This window comes from Brachycentrus maculatus, unplaced genomic scaffold (assembly GCF_059751285.1).
Source record: "Brachycentrus maculatus isolate JH-2025_06_01 unplaced genomic scaffold, ASM5975128v1 h1tg000032l, whole genome shotgun sequence".
Lineage (NCBI taxonomy): Eukaryota > Metazoa > Arthropoda > Insecta > Trichoptera > Brachycentridae > Brachycentrus > Brachycentrus maculatus.
The window spans coordinates 1,857,041-1,882,834 of NW_028280786.1; the positions used below are offsets into that span (position 1 = coordinate 1,857,041).

Genomic DNA, 25,794 nt, shown 5'->3' on the forward strand with positions numbered 1-25,794 from the left:
ATATGTATATATGACCAGATAAAATGAATTCAAGCGAGCCTTTGACAAACGAAATTTATTTTATTGCATTACATCAAAATCGTTCACCGTAAATTCAAAATTGGTACATTTGAATGTGATAAAACGTTTTATCTGTAGTTTAACGAGAACAATGTGATATTGTATTTAGTGAAAGAGAACCCAAAACGTATTTTCGAAGGTAGGTACCATATATATGTTGTAAGAACAAATGAAAAACGATGTTAGTAGTGCGTAATGGAAGGATGGAAATATTTCTTAAAAGGGTTTCCCAGGAATCATGCCATTAATTTCAATATCTTTCACTCTCCCTAAAGGTACTCGTAGGGGTCGAAGTTTGCACACATCCATAGGAAATATGTCCGTGGGTGACAATTTAAACCTGCTCTATAAATCATCCGTTAGGCTGTGTGTCAAAAGACGTTTATCAAAAGCAAAACACATTTTTTACGTGCTTTGAGTTCGGCGGATACAGTGCTAAACTACATAGCAAAACGTCGAATAGCTTTGGGATGATGCGGAAACTGCTGGTTACAGCTTCTGCCAGTTAGCATGGGAGAAACACTCCTTTATCGTGCTTTATTATCTGACCCAAATAACAGTAAAGCGTGCTATTTTATACGACATGTTTTTATTATTTTTTTAACCCTCTCACACATTAAACTCTCGCATGAGTTCTTAAAAATGGCTTAATTAAAAGTGCCGCCAAATTGTTAAAAAAAAAGTACTTACATGTTTACAATTTTACATACATTATTTGTTGATTTGACATGAACATTGGGAAACGACATTTTAATTTTTAAATAATAAAGCAAATTTTAGACCACTATATTTCAATTTTATATGACCTGTTTGAAGTACAAATGTTTTCATTCGTCACAAAAACCACATAAAAGAAAATTTCTTTAAGACTTGATTGATCAAAGCTTGTAAGGTTTCTTAAGGATGTAACGTAGAACCAGAGAGTTTTGATAATTTCCATTCACGCGTATAAGATCTACATATTTATTTCTAATATAATTTTAAATTTTTCAGTACATCTTTGCTCATATTCATTGCAATGTTTTGTCATAATGAAACAAAGAAACACATTTTATTTTACCGACACATGTAATTTATAATCATTTATTAACATACAAAAAATGTTACAATTCCATATTATACTCCCTCAATAAAAATAAACCTAATCGTATGCAAAAAAAAATGGTTCTGTATCTAACCTGTGTGTGTACCTTTATAATTTCCATACTAGATTTTTTAAAGACATTTAAAAAAAAAATATATATAAATATATATTTATATATATATATATATATATATATATATATATATATATATATATATATATATATATATATATATATATATATATATATATATATATATATATATATATATATATATATATATATATATATATATATATATATATATATATATATATGTATATATATATATATATATATATATATATATATATATATATATATATATATATATATATATACATATATATATATATATATATATATATATATATATATATATATATATATATATATATATATATATACATATATATATATATATATATATATATATATATATATATATATATATATATATATATATATATATATAAATATATATATATATATTTATATATATATACCAGAGTTAAACACTTAAAGATAGAGATCTCGAAAAATATTATGATGAGGCTCTGTCTGCCAATCAATGCTTTCTATGCGTTCCTTGCTATCATCAATTTATAAAATAGTAATAATTAACAATATTGTTCTATCGTTCATACTTAAAATTCTTATACATTGTTTTATTTTACTGCTTGATTATACTAACACCATAAACCCATTATGTTCAAACGACCCTATAAGGATAGAAACTTATTCCACTGTCACTTGTATATTTTCAGTCGGACGTAAGACATTTATTCGAAGCTTTATGCCTTCCACATATTTTCATCATAATGAATTTAAAACAATACAAAACAAATGTTTATAAAATAAAACAACTTTGTTTTAACCACTTGTTGTTGTCCGGAGTGGACGTACTCGCTGCGCAATGCTCAATAAAAGTAACATGAAGGAGTTTTTCAATTCAAAATTTTTAAATCACATTTTCATATGGTGTACGAAGAAAGTGGAAGTTTTTAGTATCGTAAGGGAAGGGTAATTGTATATAACCTAACTATGAGTATTTCAATGTTTTAGAATTAGTGCATAAACCCTGATGATGAAAAGGTTCTTGTTGAAACCGGTTGGAAAAAGTGTACCAATAAAAAGTGGTTGAAACAAAGTTGTTTTATTTTATAAAGTTTATAAAATGTACCACAAAGTATCTGCAAAAAACCTAACCTAACCTAACCTAACCTAACTATGAGTATTTCAATGTTTTAGAATTAGTACAAAAACCTTGATGATGACAAGGTTCTTCTTGAAACCGGTTGGAAAAAGTGTACCAATAAAAAGTGGTTAAAACAAAGTTGTTTTATTTTATAAAGTTTATAAAATGTGCCAAAGTATCTGCGAAAAGCGTTCAAGACATAATAAAAGTGTTCACATTATTATGAGTCATAATTATTAAAAAGATTGAACCTGAATAAACATGTGTATTTTAATTTAAGATAATGTAAATACTTACAGTTAATTAGTATAAGCCATATGGAATCTGCCAATCCCCAGACTCCGGCTATTATAAAGAAACCCAAGTATTGATCAGGGTTCGGACGCCATACCAAAAGAGCACCGATAAGGCCGAGATGCAAGATCTGGAATCAAATAATTATTACAATAAAAAAAAATCAACATCTCAAATAATTATTAAATAAACTTTATAAAATGAAATAACTTTCTTTTAATCACTCTTTGGAATTGACGATGTATTAAAATATATTTCAGACTCTAACTGTTATAACTTTGTTAAATTTATTTATAACTTTGTTATAACCACTTTTTAAAATTGACGATGTATCAAAACATATTTTAACACACATTTCAGATGAAATAATCAGAAAAATAAAAAGTGGTTATGACAAAGTTATTTCATTTTATAAAGTTTATAAAATGTTCCACAAAGTATCGGCGGAAAACATTCATGAAATTATTAAGTAAATTATACTAGGAAAATTCAAAAATTGGTGAGTTTGACTTTTTTTGAAGTCTTCACTTTTTTTTCCACCGTTTTCACTTATTAAATATTAATTAAAATAATATTAAAATGGTTATGTGTTAAGATTATGTACGCTGCATTGGAGTACAACATATTATTCGTGTAGTACTAGTACTACCAAATATATCGTAACACCTTTCAAATGTTGCCAGATGTGAAATTCTGGAAAAGTGAAAGAAGACAGGAAGCTGACGTATTGAATAATTAACAATGTCTCTTCGAACCAATATTTATTTCCCAAAATTGACAAAATTATGCACATAAAGGATATTCTCTTCTTCTGACGCTATCTGCATTTCTTAAAATACTTACTATATAGTAACGAACACGCACTAAAAAACATTAAAATAATAGTTACGATCTAAATTATATCAAATGAACTGACTATCACGTTGGTAAGATCAGGGTTAGGCAGAGGGAATGACACTACATCACTATTTCTTTGCAAACATTACATTCATGCAACTCCTCAAATATACCCGCCAGTTATTCTGACTCCAGCCTTGATCATTTTTAAGTATTCGAAATACTATATCATACCAAGTTTATCTTGGTCTTCCTCTGCGTCTATGTCCAACTACATTTACGTCAAAAATTTATTTTACTCTCCTTCATTAATTTGATCGATTATTCTTATCTCAGCCTCCATAGTGTAATGGTCAGCACGCTCGGCTACCGTTCTGGAGGTCCCGGGTTCGATTCCTAGGGGGGGCAAATAAATATATGTGATTTTTTTCACTGTAATATTTATTCAATATTACCTTGGACTGGTCCTGAAGCGGAGGGCTGATCACCTTTCCTTCATGTGTAAACGATCAAGATAACACCGCGTTTATATAAAGCAGTGCCCTATGCACCATTGGGGTGCTGATAAGGGTTTTATTAATTACTTATCTCAGTTTTGTATTCTTTCTTTATTTCACCAATCGAACATCTATCATACATCGTTTTGCCATATATCATATTATCACATATGAAACATCATTCATAAACATTTGTGTGAATATTTTTATTTTATTAATATTATATATATACTTGATTCTTATTTATGACACAGACTGAAGACGATCAGGGCTCACACTATCAAAATAATTATTAATATTATTAATTTAATAATTGAATTTTAATTTGTGTTTTATTAAATGAACTCGTATACACTGTATGAACTTGAGAGGCTTGCACACTTTACCGCATGGTTAAAGAATAAAATAAAAAATAAAAAATAAAAATATGTTGCAAAGTAATAATATATATTTCAAGACGCCTGAAAAAATGTATGAAAGTTTGAGCAGATTTCTTTTGTATTTCTTCGTCACAGCTACATAGTCCTGTGATATCTTTTTCGACTAGAAAAACTTTGGTACTCAACTTTCCTATCATACCTGAATAAAAGTTATTTTGTACAGCTTTTTTGATAACCCTTTGAATGTTTTCTAAACGCTTCATGTATTTTATGATAAATGTAATATGTCTTGAACTGAAAAGCGTGAAAATTGACGATGTATTAAAATATATTTCAACACACATTTTAGATGAAATAAACAGAAAAATATGTTGCTCCGACTCAAAATATGTACATTAAATTTTGTTTAAATTTATAGATTTTTTGTTTTTGTGTGGGTGTCACGCAGGCATATAGGTACGTCTTGTAATATAAAATATTATGTTTATGACCAAATTATTTACGCGTCTTGTCGGAGACATGAAAGTATCGTATTTATAAATAACCCTAGTATGTATCTTGGATATGGGAAAATGGTTCAAAATTACGTCACAAATTTTGTTAAAATATAAAAAAAAAAATTTTATATAAAAGCCTTTATTAATACTGACATCTCAAAATAGATGAAAATGAAGTAATTCGGCAGTTACTCTGTGGTATATCTATTCGTTTTTAAATGAAATTTTCTCAGAAAATACCAAATACTTTTATTTGACCGGATGTTTGTAAAATTTTTGTTAAAATTTATATGAGGCACAGGATTTAGCTACGGATAATTTATCGATATTACAAGCATATGATTTTGTTGGATGTTCAAAAAATAAAGAAACAAATCGACAGGCTGATGCTGAATGCATCGAAAATTGTTTCACATTCAATTTTAGAAAATAGTGGTAAAACCAAGTAAGATTTAAATAATTAAACAAACACATTTAACTAATTAGCCTTTTGAACTATCATTCATGATGTCTTTAAAAAGTATGTTTATTTTATTATTAGATTAAAACCAATATTTTTAGCTTTTCCACTTTTTTTTATTTGACCAGCGACCGGGTTTCGTCGTTACCGACATCATCAGACTGGTGAGAGGCTATACAAATTGTTATGTTATATATAAAAGAAGGCAGGAGCTGATAACCATGATTTGATATAATTTTATTGAGAAATTAATTTAATTTGAGTGAATTTAAGTATTGTATGATATTAAAAATATTTTTTATTAAGGTTTTTTTTTTTGTATATAACATAACAATTTATAACATTAAAATTTATAACAATTTATAAAAATTTATAACAATTTATAACAATTCATAACAATTTATAACATTTTATATATAACATAACAATTTGTATAGCCTCTCACCAGTCTGATGATGTCGGTAACGACGAAACCCGGTCGCTGGTCAAATAAAAAAAAGTGGAAAAGCTAAAAATATTGGTTTTAATCAAATAATAAATTAAAAATGCAATTCCATCACGAAGTGTCAGTGGATAAAATAAATTTATAAAAAAAAGCATGTTTATTTTGTAAAACGAATATATCTATGATAAATAGAAAGTTATAATTTTTCTAGGGGCAATTTCACATAAAATACTACATCTACATAGAATCACTCGTTACTAAGGATTTGTATTATCAGCAACAGACTCTGTAGTCGTGCCAGTAAATTGAGATTTTCATTTAGTAGGCCTTACAGCGCGGCTGCTTAAGTAAGAGGGAATAGTTTATGCTTCAGAGTATTTAACAAACCGAGTAAATAAGGTTCCTTTGTAGCCGAGGAAAATGCATGCATGTAAGACTTGGTAATAAACTACCACATACAGTATTACCGCATTATCCTGTTGGAAATTTCTTCCGCAATATTACGGTATTAATACAAAAGACAATTTAAATTGAAAAATAATAATTGAAAGACGCTTTAACCATAACTTTGTACATATTCCTTATGTGTGAATAAAAGGTTGACTCGATTATTTAAAATCTCAAATTTCTTTATGTTATTCGCAGATTGCTTTGAAATTGCATTGCACAACGTTGCATTGTAATACGCGCGTTTTTTAGTATTCACCCGTGATATAAATGTGCATACTTATGACTGGTAAAAACCTGTTTTGTTTGAAGACATGCTTTAATGACCGCTATTGCAGCGCCACCTGTTAAAAATAACAGCATAACATGCAATACTAAACATTGCTGCATCACCTGTTAACACATGATAATTATTTCTCGATTTCACTGATATTTCTCAACGTATTGTGATATTTAACATTCGAATGCTTTCCTTCTTTTTGATTTTTGTTCCATTTAAACATTAAACTTTTCCAAGTAACAACAACGCGTGGCCAGGTACAGCAAGTTATTTAAAAAAACAATAATTCTTTATAAAATTACACAACTTTGTTTAAACCAGTTATTTATTATTAGTATACTTTAACTTACCGGTTTCGACAAGAACTTTGTCATCATCATGGTTTATTAAATTCTAAAACATTAAAAACATTGCAATACTCATATTTAATTACATTCCCTTACCAAATAATTAACCATGAGTATTTTAATGTTTTAGAATTTAATAAACCCTGGTGATAACAAGGTTCTTGTCGAAATCGGTTGGTTAAAGTGTACTTATAATAAGAAAGTGGTTATTACAAAGTTGTTTAGTTTTATAAAGCTTTTAAAATGTGCCACAAAGTATCATCGAAAAACATTCAAGAAACAATAATTCATTCAATAATTGTTTTCCTCTCTTTCTGATACTTAATTCATATTTTTTTATCTATCGTATCATATCATATTTTAGCGAAACAATTACACATACACACCGATTTTTGTTGTTGCTACGAATTGAATCCCTGAAAATTATAATAATTTTTGTCTTATGAACGAAATTATTTTCACATTAATAACAGCCATGGAAACAATATGTTGTCGTGAGTACAGGTTTCAGTAATTTTGTTACTTCGTAAATTTTTGGAACAAAGGAGGGAAAAATTGATAATGGATCGTAACAGATCACCTCAAACAGCCTTACTCCAAAGGTCTAGCAAATGAAAAGGAATGGGTTATTATTTTCATAATATAAAGATTTATCTTCCTCTCTAGAAGGGTACGTTTTAATTAATTTTCACGAATAAAGAAAGGCATAAGGTACAGCCTGTTCAATGTGATTATTCATATTTATTAAAATATACGATACAACGTTTTATCGACACACAATTCATAAAAGCATTTTAAATAATTATATTTATATATTTATTTAATTATTATATTTCATTTTATATTATGAAAATAGTGGCATATTCAAACTATAAATCTATCATAAGTAGATGTTTAATTCATTACACAAATAATGACGAGGATTTTAAGAAGCATTTGTTAGAGAAAGCTCTTTTATTGAAAATAATATCTTATCCTGGTGTCAAATTGAATGCATCATTGATATCGATTGAAGAAATGAGTCAAACGTTTTTTTTTAAATATTTTTGTAAATGTACATAAAGATTTCAAAATGTGGAAAACATATATAAAGAACACATATAAGGTTGCAATATTTTAAATTAATAATAAACATCATACTTATTTTATGAATATCAAACTTTAAAAAAATATATATAATATTTAGAACACATGTTAGTGTCACGATTGCTTTTTCAAATGTAGCGGTATTAACTTTAAAAATTCACAATAAGAAAAGTTTTGGTGAAAAATTTACAATTTTATAAATTTATTCGGTAGCCACTTTGTGAAAAAAATTATCCATTTGTAATTAAAGTTGTAGTAATTAAATACCAAAGTTTTACAAATACCATTATAAAAGTGGTATTAACTGAGCAAAACTTATAATTTAAAATGGAAATTTTATGTTTCGTATAATCACTATCATTCAAATCACTAAAGACTTTCACTTCGATTCCCACTGCTGACTCGTAGACATTTATCCGAGGACGATGTATTCCTTTATACATAACCAAACTGCCTTTTAGATTGGGCCTTTAAGTGCTACTCCCTCCCATGGAATTGTTATTTAGGACCCGTCGTTGTCCTTGATCCTTACCACGTGGCTTACCTGGTAGATTTCTAGAAATTGGGTGTATCGTTGTATTGATGTTTTTCAAAATAATTGTTTATTTTGTGGAAAGATCGGAATTCTCGACTGCAAGTAGATAACAAAAAACAGAAAATGTTAGTTTTGTTGATCCCTAGATTTTAACACATTTATGCCTGCAATATTTTCTCCATCTTTTAGATGTTATTATTTATACAACTGTAAGAAAAGCAAATAGATACACAATGAGTGCCATAAAATACCATAAGTGTGATTTAAATTATTAAACACTCAGTATTTATCCTATCCGATCATTCCACTTTTAATATTCCATTACCTATTTATATCTCAACTTAACAAACCTTACTGTTAAGGGTTATCATTGAAATTAATTGCATAAACTACTGAGTTATTAAACTAATTTAATTAATAAAAATATTACAACTTACAGGAATACTGGCCCACACACACACACACACACACACACACACACACACACACACACACACACACACACACACACACACACACACACACACACACACACACACACACACACACACAACACACACTTTGTGTTTTTTGAGTATTCAAATGAACAATTTCATTAAATATATGTATCTATAAATTTTAAAAAAATTACGAGCAAAATATAAATTTATTAATTTGTATACGAGCAATTTAAAATTGCCTGTATAAAAATATAATCAAAGAATTATTCATTAAACAAAATGGCAAATTATTAAACTTAATATTTGTGAAACAAACCGTGCTTATCTAATAAAGTATGTTTGATATAAAATATATAACAAACCTGTATATGTGGGAGACATATATTTGTATGGAAAAATAATTAGGAAGAAAATAGCATGTAAAGTACCAGAGGATAAGGAGGGTTGAGGCGATGTATGTTGTATAGTGGCCAACAAATGAGTACTAAAAGAGTTTGTACTTAACCGAGCTGTATGTAGAACCTGGATGTAGGTACTTGTTCATAGGTTTCACTTGGAAATAGCAGAGTAAGTATTCAAGTGGGTTAAATGCTGGAGAAATGCGGCACTAAAGTGGATTGTGCAGAAATATGTACTAGTAACTAGTAGATACTCCTGGAATAAGAGTTAGAAGTAAACTGAATTGACAAAAAGTTATTTAGGTTTTCAGATTAATGAGCGTTCTTATATTCCGTGGTTTTGAAAGTTACACAAGCTTCAACGACTACGGATATATGTATATATATATTTTTTTTTAAATTAAAAGAGAAAGAAAGTTGGTTGGAAGATATTGCTTTTTAGCCATAAGCCCGCCCATGTACTTATTTATTTTCTGTACATGAAGTTTAAATAAATAAATAAACCGTATGTACACAGTTTTCAAATTTCAAAGGGTGTAAAAAAAACATCCGTCCGAAATAAACTGGAAATGTTTCAGAATAAGGAAATTAAAAAACATGTTTTTTAACAACTTTGTAAGAAAAGAGAAAAGCATTTAATTAAATCCATATACGTATTATTGTGGTAAGTGATTTTTTATAGCAGTTTTAAAATACTGTCATGAAAGCTCAAAAAAATAAATGATTTTGAAGAAATTATTTAATTTTCTAACTGAATAAAAATGTTAAACCATTTAAGTACAATATTTTGATATCATCAATTATTATCAGCTTAAGCAAAGTTGTTATAATTTCCCGACAACACTTATTTTCCGCCGATAAATTTTCATGTTTACGTCTATTTTTTGGGCTTTTAATGTCGTTTCTGGATTATTTTTCTCAACGTGAGAGAGATAAATGCCGCGACCCATTATAGGTCCAGGCAATTAATATTCATTTAGCCACATTCTGAAGCAGCATGTTTCCTTTTGTACAATTCTACAAACCTGTGAAGATATGAATAATATAGATACAAATCACTCATTCCACTCTCATAAATTAAAATTAATACACCTTGTACCACATAAAGGCCGAATTATGAATGATTTAGAAAATTTAGAAATCCAAAAAACCTGAATTCTAATAATAATTTATTAAATAATATATTGTTTCAAAATTCTTCATCTTTGCTTTCCATTTTTCCTTTGTTTTCAAACTCCACCCCTTGACTAACCCCCTCCTCCTAATTTACCCCTCTCCTTATTTAAAGAACATTTTATATTTTATATTTTAGTTATTATTAAAACCTGACGATGGAAGTTTAGCTTCCGAAACTAGTAGTCTTTAATAAAACTCAAGTGGTATAAAAACAAGTGTTTCCCTATATTGAGTATTTAAGAATATTTTGTCTCACAAACTAAAAACTATCAAACCATTGGAACATACGATTGTTTATTTAATTAAAAAAAATTAATTTACCATAAAACTGATTTAGCCATTAATTCTATTTTATTTTAGTTTTCTACTCACTCATTTCGTAATTAACTATATTAAAAAAATATATATTTAAAAATAATTAATATTTGAATAATATTAATTATTATTTAAATATTAATTAGTATCACTATATTACACGTGGTTATCACACGTGTAATAATCGACATTCTACTCATGATTGGCAACCACACTACTCAAGTTTTAGGAACTCCGAGATATATTGATAAATCTCATGACATGTTGCATATAAGATCACAACAGCGATCTACGATGGATTGAAAATGGATGGTACGATAAATGTTGCACGTGTGTAAAGTGATCACTCAACCAGCATATGACAAGTCATAAGCAAACACCCAACATAAGCCGTAAACACCCACACTTACAAATTCTTCTTCATCTATGTTGAGATGTTAAAATGTAATAAAAAACTGGAGGAAACACAGATTTCTGAACAAGTGTTTGGACACACTCAAAATGTTGTGTGTTTTTACAAAACTCATTTTACAATGAACTGTACGTTATTTTTTTTTTTTTTTACAAAACGCATTGTGCAAATAAGTCTATTTTAGTATTATACAAAACTTATTTCACGGTTAATCTAATTTTTCAACAAAACTCATCTTGCAAGTGACTTTATTTTTCTCGACATGTTTCTACTTCTTTATTCTTGGTTCTCGTATACTTTATTTATGTATAATGATATTAGAGGTAGCGAAGTTGTAGACGTCCTACGCCAACCACTTGATTCTTGGTTTCTATTCCAGAGACTTTGATAAATAGTATTATAAGAAAAGCTTATAAAACGTATCTACCATTCGTGATTCAATTTTGTATTGTTTTATTATGCATTTAAAAAAAATTAAGTAAATACTTATGTGGTGTATATATATCTTTGTCCGTGGTGTAATGGTAAGCGTGTTTAGCTTCCGTGTTGGAGGTCCCGGGTAAATAAAAATATTAGTTATTTTATACTGTAATATTTATTTAATGTTACCCTAAAGCGCAGGAGTGATCACCTAGCCTTCATGTAAGTAACGATCAAGATAACAATGTATCAATACGATGCAGTGCCCTATGCACCATTGGTTGTGGATAAGGGTTAGAAGAAGAAGAAAATATATTTCTTAATACGGAATTGTGTAAGACTTCGAAGCTTATGATTATGTCTTTACATTTTTGAAATTGTAATATAAATTATACGGTTTTTATTACGGTCAGTTATGTCAAAATGTTGTTTTGAAAAAAATTTACAACACTTTAAGTGTGTCCAAATACTTGTTCACAAAATATGGATTATCTCCAATTACAGGAGATGTTTTTATATTATTTTTTGACATCTCATCAAGGATGAAGAAGAATATGGAAGTATGGGCATTGGTCGTCAGCCCCGTAAATGCCTAGACTTCCATATTCTTCTTCATCTTTAATGAGATATCAAAAAATAGTTGTAGTAACAGTATCTCGAACACACACTCACACACACACTCACACACATACACCCTCTCACACACTTCACACATACTCATTCACCCTCTCATAAATACCAACCAGATCTTTTATACCTACCAATCTTTTTATATTTCTGTGGTTAACTGTAATTGGCGTTATTATATGTATAATCGGTTAATGCTTTATTTTATATTTAATTCTGTTGTTAATCCAAATGAATAAATAACATTTATATTCAAAATAAATAAATAATAACGGTATCAGTCTTGTTTCGATGTAATTTTACAAAAAGTTTAATATTCTACGTAAAGAGAAGTTGGAGAAACAACCTCCCCGAGTTTCAAAGTGAATAGAGGCAGCATTAAGTTACATGAGATAATCTGTACATCCATGTTGGTAGTAGTAATCAATAGATTAACTTAATCTTCTTGTTTCCTCAAGTAATGAGGTTTAAATATTAAATGATCAATATGGCTTTAGTTACCAATTATTTCGTAATACCAGAATCCATTGCGGTCCTTATAAATTAAATATGAACCGAAATAATTATTACTAAAACAATCAAATTTAATCAATTTATAATTACAATTTATGCAAAATTAAATAAGTTTTTACTGTAGATGAGGTTTTATTTATTGTGATGGAAAATTGTATTTTAAATTGAGGATTTAATTGATATTGATTTTAAATCATACTTCATTAACTTTCGTAAAAGTTAATCAAGAGTTTAGAAAAATTTATTCCTTATAAAAATGTAAATATATATATTTAAAAAAAATGCTGAATTACAGAATGGGTATGCTTTTACAGGCAGGATTTTTGCGCATTAAATTTAAAATTACAAACTAACCATCACGCCACTTCTTAACAAGGTTAGGCAGAGAGTATAAAACGTCACACCAATCTGTCTTTGCAAACAATCTTCGCCTCATGTACATTCATGAATCTCCTCATACATACCCGCCGATTGTTTCAACTCCTGACCTGATAACTTTCAAATATTCGAAACAATTTATCATTCTAAGTTTTCCTCGGTCTCCTTTACTTCTATCACATAACAAACATTAAATACATTTGTTTTTTTTTTCTAGTTTTGTGTAACTTTTGCTGTACCTACTGTAATTTTAAATTAAAATTTTATGTTCGTAAGTACTGTAATTTTTCTTCTAAAAGCTGTTTTTCAGTTTTAAGAAATAAAAACATATGAAATAAAATAACAAAAATAATGTTAAAATAAATCGTGAGAGTAAATTATTTTTGCCGATTTAAAATACAATTATACAATTTGTAAGAATTACTAAAATTTTATATATAAAAAAAACTGTATAATAATAAATTTATGTTTTTGATGTTTTATATTTGAAAAAATCACAACGTTTATAATTTTTAAAGTGTTGAAATTTTTTTCTTAAAAAAATATTTAAATACTAATTTTCTTCTAAAGCAATGTTTTTTTAAAATTATTTATCTGGCAGTCACCCAGTGAAAGGATGTTTCTGCCAGTGTCAAGAATTATTTTTATTTACAAACAAAAAATTAGGTTCATAGTTTAAATGCGTTTAGTAAAGCAATGTTGTCGTGTCTTGTTATTTAGTCCAATCAAAATAATAAATCAAGGATCAATTTATTTCAATACACTCACAAAATCTTAATAGATGTAGTACCATCACAAATATATTACTCTGCTAGACCTAAGGGCAAACCCATTGATCGTGGAATCGGCAGTCGAAACGATTTTTCATTCAAGTGGCTTGCGGCTAGAAAAGCTTCCTACTAGATACTTAATCTTGTTGGTTGTGCATACGAGTATATATTATATATACATATATAAAAATAATTTAATTGTTTTATTTTGACATAAACTGTAAATATTTATTTAAATGAAAAAAAAAAACATATTTCAAATATATATACTTATATTTTTTTTGATATCTCATCAAAGAGGAAGAATAATATGGAAGTCCGGGCATTTACGGGGCTGACGACCGTCATAGGCTGGTTTAAGTGATCACTTTACACACGTGAAACATTCACCAATTCTTCCCATTATTGACAATCACACTACTCGAATTCCAAGAAGTTCTATATATATGAACCAATTTAGAAACCTTGTTCTTGAATCACTAGAACTTCACTAGAGACATCTATTTGTGAGATGTTAAGAAGCTTTTTATCAATCAGAAACTCTTATATTAGTATGTCAGGTCCGAATCCTGGATTACAATCACACATATGAGAAACGCCAGAAAATACCATTTTCATTTTTATTATTAAAGCTTATAATTTGATCAGATAATTTATTTACAACATTTTGAGTGTGTCCAAATACTTCTTCACAAAATCTGGATTATCTCCAATTAATGTCAAAAAATAACTCCTGTAATTAGAGATAATCCAGATTTTGTGATCAAGTATTTGGACACTCAAAACGTTGTAAATATTTCAAATATTTTTTGCAGAGACACAGCAAGCCACCTTGTGTGTCTTGTCGGTAGAGTTCTTTTTACATACGTTTTTTTTTTAATTTTTTGCATCTATTTTGACATAATATAAACGCAAAAAAGAGAAAAAAAACATTTAAAAATTTTACTAGAATTAATTCTTGATCATTTACCTATTCATTTATTCCATATTTTACTTAGACCTTTAACCTCCATCGGCAGCAAATTAAAAATGTTTGGAACGATAAATTGAAATGTTTGACTCCCATATTTATTGTTAATTCTTGGGACCTTCAAATGTATTTTATTTTATTATTTTTTATATTTAAAATTCCAGCCAATCTTAAAAATGCCCTTACATTGAAATTAAGTAATGGAAATTGTAATATTTTGTCTGGATTTTCAATAAAATAATAAAAACGGTATTTTTTTAACCCTTTTTATTATAGATTGCAATGATTAATCTCAAAATTAACCACATTGACTTTATGCAAATTATAATCTAGATAAACTCATGCAATGCCCATGTACCAATTGGTGCGGATAAAGGTAATAATTAATTTCATTACACTATTCACTCTCTTTGATATTACACGATTTAGTTTATTTTTACAAACTTATTGTTAGTACTGATTTATTATCATTTGTTTAATGAAAACCTGCAATGGTAAACGAATGTAAAAATTGAGTCTGCAATGTAATCATAATTGTTTAATTTCACTTACCAGAGCAACTATCATAACAGGATACCTTCCAGTAATTTTGACGGCAGCGCCCGTAGCGAATGCACCAATAGCATTGAAAGCTCCAAAACATATCATCACGAAACCAATATTCTTAATTCCCCAAGCACATGCCACGAACGCCTATAAAAAACACAATTTATTAAAAAAATATGTTTAAAAAAAATTATGTTTTTTTGTTTTTATGTATTTATCTGAGAATTATACAGTTTAAACATACATTTTTTTTAAAAAAAGAGAAATATTTGTATTTTTATTATGTACACAAATATTTCAATTTCAAACTATTTCCGTGAGCGTAAGCGGCTCATTAGAAATAGGTATCAAATTGTGGTAGAGTGGGTTTGAACCGAGATACTCTGACTTAAGAGTCCACGACACTAACCACGGGACCACAACCCGACACAAATTGACAATAATATTAGCCAATTAAGTAATTCCACATATCACTCACTCCTTTCAATAACATCATATATAATTAAAAATCAGTGGACCGTTTTTAAAGTTTAAAGATATAATAACATGTATTTAAAATAAATATCAAGCCACTAAACTTTTTACTGTGCAACAGATCTTTTTGGGTAAACCGTGAATGTTTTTTCTCCATTTGAAAAATATTTAGTTTATTTAAAATAAAAATAAACAATACCTTTTCTTCAAAATGCAAAAACAACACTTTCTGCCCTGTAGCGGATAAATATTAAGTTAAAAATATGCCGCTTTTACTGGGATAAAGTACATTTTCTGGACATTCTGAAAACATGCAGAACTGAAAATTGACGATTTTTGATATATGACGTTGTTGAAAGGAGTAAGCGATATATGTTATAAATACTTTGTTGTATATGAAGAGAGAAAATAGAGAGTATATGAGGGTTTGTGTGTCTGTGTGTGTGTGACATTTAAATATTTAAAGATTAAATAATATAAACACATAAAATTTAAAAAATATATAATTTTTAAGGGTTGAAAATACTTTGTATAATGTATGCAGCCCATAAATATCTTTATTTTATATTCCCCTTCGAGTTGAAGCTGGCGCCAAATAGGTTCAAGTTTAGAATAAAGCTGTCTAGAATAGTTATAAGACACTCGATATTGAGATACGGGTATTTGAATTTCTCTATAAACATTTCAATGAGCCGCCCTAAAGATTTTATTGGCTAAGGGAGCTCTTACTCTCATACACCAATAAGCTGAAATGGATTTTCACCGAGATCAGCGAATGTGAGCCGGAAATGTAGGCACACCTAATGCGCGTTTAGTGGATATAGATCAGCACTCTATAGAGAAGGTTAGGACCGGTATTGTCCTGAATGGAAATATTCAGAAAGTAGAGAAATACAGGATGTATAAAATATTATATTAATTTCATATTAAACAAAATTTGTACAATATTTTGATTGCTTACAAATACTCGTTCACAAATCTGGATTTTCTTAAATTATAGGAGTTATTTTTCATATTATTTTTTGACATCTCAACATAGATGAAGAAGTCTGGGTATTTACGGCATAGGCTGGTTTATTTATTAATACACGTGTAACATTCATAAAGTGACCATACGTCCAGATTTGAACGGGACCGTCCCGATTTTAGATTGCCTGTCCCAATATAAAACAACATTTTTTCATATTTAAATTATTTTTTCCTCTTATTTTCTTTATCGAAATTCCTTTTTATTAATACATACAAACTATGAAAAATGTATTTTCTTGAATATACATACTATTACGAAAAAACTGGTAGATGTCCCGTTTTACAGACTAAAATAAATGGTCACGTTAAACATTTACCAATTCTACCCATGATTGACAACCACACTACTCAAATTCTTCAAATTCTATACATATGATCCAATTTCGAAACATCGTGCTTTAATTACTAAAATTTCACTAGAGACGTCTATTGGTGAGATGAAAGATGCTTTTTTATTGAGCAGAAACCCTTTCATTGTATGCTAGGTCCGAATCCTGGATTATCATCATATAGGTACATGAAAAACGCCAGAAAACATCCCTTTCATTTTATTATTTTAGCTTATGTTACCACTTGATTTATTTACAACATGTTGAGTGTCCAAATACTTTATCTGTGTATGTTGAGATGACAAAAAATAATATGAAAAATAACTCCTATAATTGAAGATGATCCAGATTTGTAAACAAGTACATATTTGCCAAAAAATAATAAAATAAAATATTAAAAAAAAACAAATTATGCATGCACAATATGAGTCCATGATACCATGCCGTTAAAATTTAATAGTTTAGCTGTTTTTACATCAAAACGTTGTATTGTATTCAAGTTTTTTATACCAATATTTTATGGTAGAACTGCAGTTTATGAAATGAAACAACGACTTTGTGGTAATATCCACTTTAATATCATTTGACCACTGACCGAATTTCGACGTAACTGATATCATGAACCCAGTCACTGTTCAAATAAAATAAGTGGAAAAAGCTTAAAAAATCTAAAAATGACGTAGACTCTATCTTACAACGACCTTTATCTGAACTGTGAGAAACAGAAACAGTAATTCGACGCTGAGAAAAGTAAGAAAACGAAGATGTGAGAAAGGAATGTAAGGCTAAGCAAGGAATAATTGAAAAGATAAGGAAGAGTTCTTCAAGGTGGTATGGACATGTGGAGCGAATGTATAACGAGAGAATGACTAAGAAAATATGTGTGGCGAATGTGAGTGGGAAAACAGAACGAGGACGGCCGTAAAAGACTTGACGATCAGATCAATCAGAATCTCAAATCTGGTGGTGTTAAAAGTCTGCGTAATCGGGGGGCATGTATGACTAGGTGTATGGATGTGAAGGAGGCGAGAAGTGTATGTATGTCAGGACAGAGGGGGGGCGTTCCATCCTTTTTGCCTTCCGGGAGAAACGGCGTGTTGTTAGTAGTAGTAGTAGTAGAAAAGTAGATGATTTGGGTGTGACTTAAACATATTGTAGATGAAAAATAAAAGGTGAAAACGATATGTCAATATCCTTGAGATAAGATAGGTAAGATTAATATCGGAACAATCGTGTGTATTAATATATGAAGATCGTAAAAAGGGCGAAGCTTGCCTTTAAAAAACACAGTAAATAAAAGATATATTTTTTTATTATCTTCAAGTCCACTCTTAAAAATATTCCCATTGTGATTGATTCATCTTCTTTCTGTCTTTCAAAATTTAATATTTGTATTAATGTCAGAACGTAATTATTTCATTTTAATGACCTGATGATGGAATGATTATTCTGGAACCGGAAGTCACGAATGCTTATTAAAGTAATATTACACAAAGATGAATGTTAAAGAGAGTGTTATATTACCATACCACAAAGCTAACAATGCTTTTAACATACAAAAAATATAAATATTATATTTATGTCAACCCCTACGGAAAGCAGAGTGATTTTATTAGCTTTTGATCAATAAAATTATCTGAAAAGAAAATTTAAGTATCGCAAAATAAAAGACTTTACTGCTTACATATTGCTATATGATATTACGGCATAAAATGTTGAAACTATTTTTAAATTGCTTTTGACATGGAATTGAAACTCGACCATTAAGTACATCAATAAAATGCGCTGACGCTAACTAAACTGCAGCTTAATATTACCTACCACGACCATAGTGACCCAATTACTCAGCTCAGAGATAATGGCATTAGAAATTATCGGTAAAAATGAATTAAAATGATATTTTAAATATGAAAAATGCATTTCATAGAACGAAACTATCACCATTCTCTTGATTGTTAGTTTTAAGCGTTCTCTTATTTATCAATTGAGGCTCTATGACTCCCTGGTAGTTTAATTTCGTAGTGTCCAGAGATTTTGCGATTTCAAACCAACAATCGTTCAGGCTATTTTTGTTGAAGTACAAATTAACACAAATAAATTATATTATTTTTTGAAAACACAGAGAATCAAAAAATCCAAAACACACATACTCGCACATCGTTTGGTCAAAGTCAATTTATGAAACAAATTTAACAATATGCTGGAGAAACAAAATTATACAATAAAGTTGTTTAACCTGCTTTCAATATCCTTAAAGTCATTTACTAATGATATTAAGTACAAAATAGGTATTCATAATTGTACAATACAGTTGGATTGATTTGAAATCGATCGTATCATTCGGCCACGTCTTACTTGATTGCGTGACAATGAAAAATTATAAAAAATTATAAATTTTATATATACGAGTACATTGTGTATATAAAATGTGCCCTCGTCGCAAGAAACCCAGTAAGGATTAATTATTTTAATTGCAAATTGCAATTATTTGTTAGATAAAAAATAAATAAAAAATTAAAACAAAAACAAACTTCCAACTCTTGTTCGTAAATAAATATTTGTATTACTTGCCGATTTTCTTGAACATACAAATATTTGATGTGCTCGTACATATATTTTTAAATATTATTTTTGAGATGTAATGCATTTGATTCATACGTAATAATATAAATAGAAAAATTAAATTAAATATAAATAATATTGATAATATGTTGAGTTTAAAAGAATCACTGTGCATTATCTGAAGATTTTTTATAAATATATTCTATAGAGGTTTCAGTACAGACGAAGTAACTGAAAATAATTTATTTATTTTTACAAATATGTTAATAATATTAGTTTGTAACCCCTCACTCACGGCGAGTGGTTATATACTAATATTATTAACATTTTGTAAAAAAATAAATAAGTAAAATTGACTAACTACAAAGTAAGTACCATAAATATGAAAAATATTGAGAATATAAAAATAATAAATAATATGGAAGCCTAGGCTAGCTTGTAACATCCTGTATTTGGCTGGTTTGTGTGATCACTTTAAACACTTATAGAAAGTTTACCATTCTACCCATTATCGAACATTAATATCGCTCTGATTATTGAAAATTACACATTATACATTAGTTAGAAAGCTATCTAACTTTAAAAAAAATTATGTAGGTGAAACCTTTTGAGGAGATGTCTGAAATATTTTGGTTCATATGAGTGATTTATTAAATATATTTGACAAATAATGTTATGAAGCAAAACCAACATTCTTTACAGAAATGTATCATTGACATATAAATAAATGGTTATCAAACGAGAAAGATACGTTGCTCTTGACTTAATTAGAAATAAATTCTTATCGACGAAAAACAGGTTAAATTTATTATTTTCAAAGCGGAATAAGATAATTTGTTACTGTGGAATAAAGCGAAATACCTTTGAAGTAGAAGTTGAACCGCCCTCTCAAAAAGATCTTAGATGGAAAACGTAAAAAAAACTCGATATCAGAAATCTCAATGATTCAATGCACGACTGAATTTATGCGGTAACAGTTAAAATTAGATGAGCGTTATGTTCAAAGACCATATATTTTAGAGAAGAAACGTTTTTCGCTGCTGTATTAATTGAATACACGTAGAAGATCTAATGTTTTAGCCAATACTAAGGTTTTTCCTAAAACATAAAAGGAATTAATTTATTAAGTATGTTGAATGAACTCGCTTTGTTCCAATTAAACAGCATATGGTGCTCACCGAAAGGGTGGAATATTTGGAAGTTTAAAATAAAATGAATATTTAAAAGCTCCTTAAATGATTAAGTATACGATAAATGTGATTATATTTGAGTCGAAAGGCATACAACATTCGCAAACGTAATAAATATTTCCATAATTAAGCTTTCAAGCTAACAGAATTAACTCTTTGAAGTTCAGCCGAGTTTAACATGAACGTTTTTCATGTATTCATTGATGCGATAAAAATACGAGTATATACTTATATTTTTTCTAGTATGTAATTGTTTTACTAACTTAATCTTTATTTTTTAGCATGTATAAAAATATTATTACCACATTTTGAAATAGACTTAAAGATGTAGGTACATCGTATAATAAAAAGGTGTTCATACTATAATTGTACAATAATATTTAACAATAAAATGATTTGGCTTTTGGTCATTCAAAATTTTGTTCGCAAAGAATACACCATAAACAAAAATATTGTTACCAAAATTTTGAGTGTGCTACACTTTAAATATTCTGAAAAATAGCTGGTCAAAATATGTTTTAAGTTATATGTTTTGTAAAACTTTTGAATCAAATTTTCAAGCAATTAAAATAATTTGGAATGAATCTTACATACATTTAAAAAGGTTTCTACTAATGAAAAAAATTCAACCGTAGATAGTGCTAGAGAAGTGGAATGAGCAAGATGCTTACAATCGAAGTATAAATTTAATATCCGAAATTTGAGTTATATGGTTGTCAATCGTGGGTGGGATGGTCAATGTTACACTTGTATAAAGTGATCACTTCAATCAGCCTATGACAGATCAAAAGCTTTGTAATTGCCCAGGTTTCTTTATTTATTTAAATCATAAGTGTTGATAAATCTACTCATATTTTTTTTATATTTATAATACGTATAAATATATTCATTACTTTTTTTACACTTTTCCTTTCAAGAAAAGATGTTCAAAATGTATATTTTTAAGTTAAAAATTAAATTATAGTTGAATTAATATGAATGATTTAACTATAATCTGAAACGGGTTAATAGTCTCATAATGAAATACAATTTACAAAAAAACGTTTTAAGAATGAAGTTACGATTTAAGGGAATTACAGAGCAGAAAATTATTCTCGAATTATTACCTAAAATAAAGCAGCTTGAGTAATTCAATAGTCATTAAGTGCTAAGCTAACAAAAAGCTCCGCTCCATCTAAAGCACTAAACTCAAGTTCAAAAACCAGCGTTCAATAAATTCAACATAAAACCAATTTAACATACATCCGATATAAATATTCAAGTCCCATTGTTTACAACCTTTTGATTTTTAATCAACACTTATAAATGAAAATAATACGATAAACGTACAAATGTAAAATTGAGTCCCCAGCCTTAATGAAAAATATTTTCATCGATACAGAGATAAGAAGATATGGTTTATAAATTTCTCCCTACTGGTACCGTGCAGATCTAAAAAAAAGTAGTACGACTGTAAACAATGTGAGAATTGCCTAATAATAAGAAAATTCTGATGACATAACAAGGAAAAGATGACAATAGATCACACTTGCATTTCTCATATCGCTCACTCCTTTCAAGAACGTCATAAATCAAAAAACTTGATTTTTCAGGAGAACGTTTTTAAAGTTTAAGAATATAATACAATGTATTAAAATTAATATCAAGCCACTAATTTAACTTTTTACTTTGCAACACATCTTTTTAAGTAAAACCTGAAGGTTTTTTCTCCATTTGAAAAATATCAAGTATATTTAAAAAAAATATTAAACAATACCTTTTCTTCAAAATGCAAAAAAAACACTTTCTGCCCTGTAGCGGGTAAATATTAAGTTAAAAATGCCTCTTTTGCTGGGATATAGTACATTTTCTGGGCATTCCGAAAACATGTACAACTGGAAATTGACGATTTTTGATTTATGACGTTGTTGAAAGGAGTGAGCGATATGTATATTTTGAAGTGAAATTTTCAAATAAACTTGGAAGAAAACACACAGATTCTACCATATAAAGTGCCAAGAACAAATTCCACTACCATACAATATTTCTCTTGTAAAAGTAGTTTAGATAAAGTTTACTTTACTTAAGGGAAAAATTGCTTAAGTTTTAGTTGAATATATGCATGACTAAACTTGGTTACACAATATAATATTAGAAACCGTAGAGAGGTTATGTACAATTATTATTTTACAAAAATATTTTTAACTCAAAAGACAACAAAAAGTTTCTATCGCAGTCAGGATATTAAAAGAGCTTACGATCTGTCACCGACTGATTTTATCTTTTTTACACTTGAATGTAATATATGTCATTTTAGTGCCAAATTCACACAATTTTATTTTATTTTACCATGGTGAAATGTTAGTTTTAAAAATTAAATTAAACATCCTTTTTGTGGTTAATACAATTTGAGTAGGAATACAAAGATTTGATAAGAACACACTTAAATATAGGACATTTGAATAATAATCACACATTTTTCACATATGTTTGTACTTCAAATATGTCTTTTTAAAATTCAAATAAAACTATATGCAAGTATGTAGGTCTACGTTTGTATTCACACCGTTAACTTGTCTAAAAAACACAATCAAAATACATTTCTTCCTTATTTGAATTGAATTCAAGAAAAGCTTTTATCTAAAACTTTTAACCCATGTTATGCGCTAGAAATCTTAAATTCTTGTACTTTATATGCATGTTGTCGTTAGAATTCATTGCATTTACGTGCTTTGGGCATTGTCTCGAGATAATGTTGCTTCAATAATATGTACGAACTTAGAAAGCTCAAGTTGAAAGTAAACATCACGAGGAATAATATTGTCATGTTGAATAACAAACGATTTCACCATTCGCAATCGCTTAGAAAACACTTATCGAAGATTGTGATTCTTTGTTTACCTAAATATATATATATTTATATAACAATAATAATAAAACCCTTATCCGCACCCCAATGGTGCATAGGGCACTGCATAGGGCATATAAACGCAGTGTTATCTTGATCGTTTACACATAAAGGAAAGGTGATCAGCCTCCCGCTTCAGGTACCAGTCCATGGTAATATTGAATAACTATTACAGTGAAAAAATCACTCATATTTATTTTACCCCCCTGGGAATCGAACCCGGGTCCTCCAGAACGGTAGCCGAGCGTGCTGACCATTACACTATGGAGGCGGACAAAATATAAATATATATATATATATATATATATATATAAATATATATATATATATATATATATATATATATATATATATATATATATATATATATATATATATATATATATATATATATATATATATATATATATATTTATTTATATATATAAATATATATTTATATATATATATATATATATATATATATATATATATTTATTTATATATATAAATATATATATATATATATATATATATATATATATATATATATATATATATATATATATATATATAATATATAAATATAAATATATATATATATATATATATATATATATATATATATATATATATATATATATATATATATATATATATATATCTTTATATAAATATATATATATATATATATATATATATATATATATATATATATATATATATATATATATATATATATATATATATATATATATATATATATATATTTAAATATATATTTATATATATATATATATATATATATATATATATATATATATATATATATATATATATCTTTATATATATATATATATATATATTTATATATATATATATATATATATATATATATATAAATATATATATATATATATATATATATATATATATATATATATATATATATATATATATATATATATATATATATATATATATATATATATATATATATATATATATATATATATATATATATATATATATATATATATATATATATATATCTTTATATAAATATATATATATATATATATATATATATATATATATATATATATATATATATATATATATATATATATTTAAATATATATATATATATATATATATATATATATATATATATATATATATATATATATATATATATATATATATATATATATATATCTTTATATATATATATGTATATATTTATATATATATATATATATATATATATATATAAATATATATATATATATATATATATATATATATATATATATATATATATATATATATATATATATATATATATATATATATATATATATATATATATATATATATATATATATATATATATATATATATATATATATATATATATATATATATATATATATATATATATATATATATATATATATATATATATATATATATATATATATATATATTTATTATATAATATAATATAAATATATATAATGATATTTTCTTATATGGATTTTCTAATATTCGCTCATTTTTCTATCCATGCAAAAGGGAAAGTATTTGTACTGGTATTTTAATATTTAAATTGAGTGATTTTCGAAAAGAAATAAAAAAAAGTAAAAGGTTAAAGATAATTAAATCAAAAAGATGTCATTTGACAAGTTTTTAGGTTATTTTCGGTACTTAAGATAAGTTGAAAAATAAAATGTTAATGAAAAACGTGTTAAATTAAGCGTTAACCTTTTCTTCGCTCTAAGTTTTATTTGAATATGTTTGAAATTTAAATTTTAACCTGGAACGTGTCTTTTAAATGAAGTCAACTTAACCCGATATTAACCTCCTTTAGCATAATATTATATCAAATT

General features: G+C 27.1%; 1 protein-coding gene across 1 annotated transcript in view; it reads right to left on the reverse strand.

Annotated features, from left to right (window-relative positions):
- The window catches only part of LOC148312817 (UNC93-like protein), a 96,981-nt gene that overhangs the window by 11,095 nt on the left and 60,092 nt on the right, over positions 1 to 25,794 (reverse strand). The window contains exons 8-9 of the mRNA XM_088273444.1: positions 15,459 to 15,599; positions 2,680 to 2,806 (exon numbers count right to left, since the gene is read on the reverse strand). Coding sequence (XP_088129570.1) covers positions 2,680 to 2,806; positions 15,459 to 15,599 — 268 coding nt within the window. The remainder of the gene's footprint in view (positions 1 to 2,679; positions 2,807 to 15,458; positions 15,600 to 25,794) is intronic.